This window comes from Lolium rigidum, chromosome 7, assembly GCF_022539505.1.
Source record: "Lolium rigidum isolate FL_2022 chromosome 7, APGP_CSIRO_Lrig_0.1, whole genome shotgun sequence".
Taxonomy (NCBI): Eukaryota; Viridiplantae; Streptophyta; class Magnoliopsida; order Poales; family Poaceae; genus Lolium; species Lolium rigidum.
Window position 1 is genome coordinate 168,109,248 of NC_061514.1, and position 5,279 is coordinate 168,114,526.

Below are 5,279 nucleotides of genomic sequence, written 5' to 3' on the forward strand. Positions count from 1 at the left end.
TTGATTACATTACGCACCATACTTAATGCAATTATCTCGTTGTTCGCAACTTAATACCGGAAGGGGTTCGGATGATAACCTCGAAGGTGAATTATTTAGGCATAGATGCATGCCGGATAGCGATCTATGTACTTTGTCGTAATGCCCCGATTAAATCACATAGTAATCATCGTTGATATGTATTGAATCTTTATTTGTCAATTGCTCACCTGTAATTTGTTCACCCAAGCATGTTAGTTATCTTATTGGAGAGACACCACTAGTGAACTGTGGACCCCGGTCCATTCTTTTACATCTGAATACATTCTACTGCTTTTACTATTCTTTGCAAAAAAACACCATCTTCCACTCGATACGTTTAATCCTTTGTTTTCAGCAAGCCGGTGAGATTGACAACCTCACTGTTACGTTGGGGCAAAGTACTTTGATTGTGTTGTGCAGGTTCCACGTTGGCGCCGGTTTCATTGGTGTTGCGCCGCACTACATTCCTCCACCAACAACCTTCACGTGCTTCTTGGCTCCTACTGGTTCGATAACCTTGGTTTCTTACTGAGGGAAAACTTACTGCTGTGCGCATCACACCTTCCTCTTGGGGTTCCGAACGGACGTGCTGAATACACGCCAGCAGTTGCACCGATTAATAACCGAACGATTAAATCAGTTAGTCCGAATTTTGATTATTCACTACTCCCAAGCCGACCGAGCAGTCAACGATTACCGATTTTCTTACCATTGATGATCTGGATATTCGACTCGATTCTGCTACTCGAATAGAATCTCGAGGGCTACTGACATGGGTATGCCTTATTGGGCAGGCGACTTGTGTAACCTGGTACGTATTCATGAAGAAGCCCACGAAGCTAAAAGTCTGGAAGCATCCGGAGCCTAGAAACCAAAGCGTGTCGAATAAGAAAAGGCCCATCAAAGGAGCCAAAATAAACATATCCTTGTATGAAATACTTGTAAACCGACCGAACTGGACTCCGAGACCTAGCCTTCTATATAAAGGCTAGGAGGAGTCAACATGAAGGGATCATGGAATCACTATTGTAACCCTAGATTTATTCTAGTATTACAACGACTTTGCCTCAATCTTGGCTGACCAGCCGACGAAACCAGTAGCACACCTCTTTCCCCAAAGCCCTACGTCCATATCCATGGACATTGCCGAGGTTAACCCTTGTCACCTAGAGAATTGTAATCTTCCCACACCATTATTGACGTCGGAGGAGATCTCGTCCTCGAATAAAGAGTCGAAGATCACTTATTGTAAACCATGTTATCTCCATTGTGGCAGAGGCCAAGACAAAAAAAAATATCAAAACCCTAACCTAATCTATGAAAACACTACTTTTATATAAAAAAAAACTCCACACATAGATCAGGTTCCCCACCCCTCCCGATACTGGCGAGACGGGCCGGGGGAAGGGAAACCGATCTATGGAGAAATCGGAGGTAGAGACGGTGCTAGGGTTTCAGGAGGCGACGACATAAAGGAGAAAGAAAACGATATGTTGATGTGCATGGGACAATATTTGCGCGATTGTGCTTAATTAACAATGCTTTTGCTTAATCAACCACGCTTTGCATATTGTTTGCCTAGTTTTTCTTGAAAACTACATACCTTTATTTTATTCTGCTTTATAACCCCCGCAAAAAAAATGCAGAAACACTGCCTTTGACAAGTGGTCGAAAAAAAATGTCCACACAAGTTTTGTCGTCAAGTGGCTAAGAGTTCCCGCGAAGAATCTTCTGGAATCCAAAAACCTCTGAGTACGAGGAGACTTTAACGCCTCCATTATAAGGAAACTGCAATAGAATAAAGCCAACGACAGCAGCCGGGCGGCAACCTGTCAGCCTCTACTGAACTGAAAATAGTACGCCTGCATCTACAGGCCAGCAAGCGCGCGCCATATTATATAGTACTGCCAAATGCTTCAGGTTCGGACCTCATTCGACACAGGTGCACACGGCCGGCCACACCCAAAACATAGTGAGAACTGAGAACAGAGATCCATCATCCATGGGGTCGCTGCCGCCGGCCGAGAGGCCACACGCCGTGATGATCCCGTACCCGGCGCAGGGGCACGTCACGCCGATGCTGCAGCTGGCCAAGCTGCTCCATGCCAGGGGCTTCCACGTCACCTTCGTCAACAACGAGTTCAACCACCGCCGCCTGCTGCGCTCGCAGGGCGCGGACACGCTCCATGGCGTGCCCGGGTTCCGCTTCGCCACTTTCGCCGACGGCCTCCCGCCGTCCAATCCGGACGCCACGCAGGACATCCCTGCGCTCTGCTACGCTATCGTGAACACCTTCCTCCCCAGGTTCAGGGAGCTCGTCGCGAAGCTCGACGAGGAGGCCGAGACCTCCGGTGGTGCGCTGCCGCCGGTCACCTGCGTGGTGGCCGATAGCCTTATGACTTTCGCCCTCCGAGCCGCGCCGGAGCTCGACCTCCGCTGCGCCACGCTTTGGACCGGCAGCGCCTGTGGATTCATGACCTACCACCACTATAAGGATCTGCGCGACCGTGGGATCTTCCCTCTCAAAGGTATGCATGTATGTCTGCATGTACATATATACACAATCTTCTGTTGTTTGGATCAGAACAAATTAAATTGGTTACATATATACGTATTTTGCAAGTTGGAGTACTTACTAGTAGCCTAGAAGTACAGATGTAACTCCATGCAAAAAAAAAAAAAAGTACAGATGTAACTGGAGGTAACATGATTAATTGAGATGCGTTATCGCTGACTTGCCGACTGCATGCAGACGAGGCGCAGTTGAGCAATGGATACTTGGACGACACGACCATCGACTGGATACCAGCGTTACCCAAGGACATGCGGCTGCGCGACATGCCGAGCTTCGTGCGAACCACGGACCCCGACGACGTCATGTTCAACTTCTTCGTGCACGAGTTGGCCGCCATGTCGCAGGCGTCGGGGGTGATCATCAACACCTTCGACGAGCTCGACGTGCCGCTGCTCGACGCCATGTCCAAGCTCCTGCCGCCCATCTACACCGCGGGGCCGCTCTACCTAACAGCGCGCAACAACGTGCCGGAGAAGAGCCCGGCCGCCGCCCTTGGTTCCAGCCTGTGGAAGGAGCAGGACGGCCTGCTCGAGTGGCTCGACCGCCACCCTCCCCGCTCGGTGGTGTACGTCAACTTCGGGAGCATCACGGTGATGTCGAACGAGCAGCTGCTGGAGTTCGCGTGGGGGCTCGCCAACACCGGCTACGCCTTCCTGTGGAACGTGCGGCCCGACCTCGTCAAGGGCGACACGGCGGCGATCCCTCCGGAGTTCTCGGCGGAGACGGAGGGGCGGAGCATGCTGTCGACGTGGTGCCCGCAGGCCAACGTGCTGGAGCACGAGGCCGTGGGAGCGTTCCTCACGCACTCCGGGTGGAACTCGTCGCTGGAGAGCATCAGCTCCGGCGTGCCGATGGTGTGCTGGCCATTCTTCGCGGACCAGCAGACCAACTGCCGGTACAAGTGCACGGAGTGGGGCGTCGGAATGGAGATCGCGGACGACGTGAAAAGGGCGGAGGTGGAGGCCATGATACGGGAGGTCATGGAGGGGGAGAAGGGAGGGGAGATGCGGCGCCGCGTGACGGAACTCCGGGACAGCGCAGTGGCCTCAGCGCGGCGTGATGGACGGTCCATGCGCAATGTTGATAGGCTCATCAACGAGGTGCTGCTGGCTTGAATCTGTTTACGGGCTGCACCGTTGGCTTTTGGGTAATGGCAAGTTTCTGCTACAAGGTGGTTGTGGCATATTTGTTTTGAGGGATGGTTGTGGCATATTTGCAAGAATGACTTTGTATCTTTTTTTTGAACTTAACTTTGTATCCTTTTAAGTCAACCAGTATTTGGAGTTTGTTGGGGTTTGGATGTTGCTGCTTTTATATGTGGTGCATGTCATATGAGTTGCGTCAAGTTTGTGATAATTTCAAATATGTAACTTGAGGAAAACTCATGTAAGTTCTATCAAGATTCAGATACTTACCAGACTTATTAAGATATTGTGAACTTCACTAGTACAAAGCCATCCTATGGAAACGGGTTAAAACCATTTCCGGCAATTGAGATAGGATTTGTCAACTCAAGTGTAGAGAGAAACTTCCTCCCGGGTCGCTCTCGACTCCGGCGGCAACTCTAACCCTAGCCCAATAAATCCCCCGTCCCCCTTTTCCCTCCCTCGCCGGTGTCGGTGGTCCCTGTTGAGCCTTGCCTGCATGGTTCGCAGCGGCAGCGAGGAACCCTATGCGTGTGCGAAGAGTTGTGGGATGTAGGGAGCACCGCATTCGCAACACTCAAGCGCGGCCATGGTGGGGTCTTTGAGGGCAGCGGTGCTTCGGCTGGCAGATCATGTTGCGATAATTCGTAGTACATGACGATATGGCGCCCGTCCCATATCCCGGCCGATCAATACAAGCGGAGATTCGTGCTTGGGATTTTTGCAAAATGACCCCTCCACTTTTTCTAATCCAGAAGTAGTCCTAGGAGATGTCTGTATAAAACGCACAAATCGGGATGAAACCCTAACAATCTTCCCCCAAATCCTGCCGCCCGCCGCCCTCCTTGCTGGAACCGACTGGGCCCTCCTCATCGCTTGTTGATTCTTCATCGCCGCCCTCACGCCAGGCTGGAACGGCTTCGTACGCCATCGTGCTCCGCGCCCACTGACAGCGAAGACAAGCTGTGGCCGCTACAGCCACCTGACGCGGTGGCTGTCACGGTGGTGGTGTCGTCCGGCACCGGACGTTGTTGCTTACGGATTTCCAAAGATTTTTTATGTGGATAAATGTTACATATACAAGGATCTATGGATACTGGATACACACTGCAATTTGTGAAGAACTTAAGATGACAACACATGATCCACATTAGAATTGGTGAAGAACTTTATAAACAACACAGACTTCCAGATATGAATCCGGTAAAACCTAGAGTCCTTTTCGCAAATACGAATCACCAATCTTGATGCACTAGACAATATCAGATATGGTGGTGGTGGGAAGGGAATTCGACGCAAGGCGGGCAGCACAGCCACACACGGGTGTCTCCGGCCGCCTCTATTTCTTGGGCTGAAGTAGAGCCTTGGCCCTTGCTAGCCCGTCGCCATCCATCTTCCGATCTGGAATCGCATGCAACCATCATTGTTGTCGTTGTTCGACGTACGAGGTAGCGCGGCCGGCGGTCAAGAGTCTCCAGTCACCACGACATCGGCTCAGGGCAGTGCTCGCGACCCTTCCAAGCCCATCGTCTCCTCCA

General features: G+C 51.4%; 1 protein-coding gene across 2 annotated transcripts; it reads left to right on the top strand.

Annotated features, from left to right (window-relative positions):
- Positions 1-2,023: 2,023 nt before the first annotated feature.
- LOC124677997 (7-deoxyloganetin glucosyltransferase-like) lies at positions 2,024-3,711 on the top strand. Of its 2 annotated transcripts, none has more exons than XM_047213929.1 (2): positions 2,024-2,561; positions 2,774-3,711. In XM_047213929.1, exons 1-2 carry the CDS (start codon positions 2,024-2,026, stop codon positions 3,709-3,711), a joined length of 1,476 nt encoding a protein of 491 aa, XP_047069885.1. The 2 variants fall into 2 exon arrangements, with proteins under 2 accessions (XP_047069885.1, XP_047069884.1); XM_047213928.1 differs by having other exon boundaries at positions 2,024-2,549.
- Positions 3,712-5,279: the final 1,568 nt, after the last annotated feature.

What these genes read in the sequence shown, in the direction of transcription:
- LOC124677997 (XM_047213929.1), top strand. Translation starts at nt 2,024, where the DNA reads ATGGGGTCGCTGCCGCCGGCCGAGAGGCCACACGCCGTGATGATCCCG. An exon ending in TCTCAAAGGTATGCATGTAT is followed by an intron (nt 2,562 to 2,773) that starts GTCTGCATGTAC and finishes GACTGCATGCAG; the next exon opens with ACGAGGCGCAGTTGAGCAAT.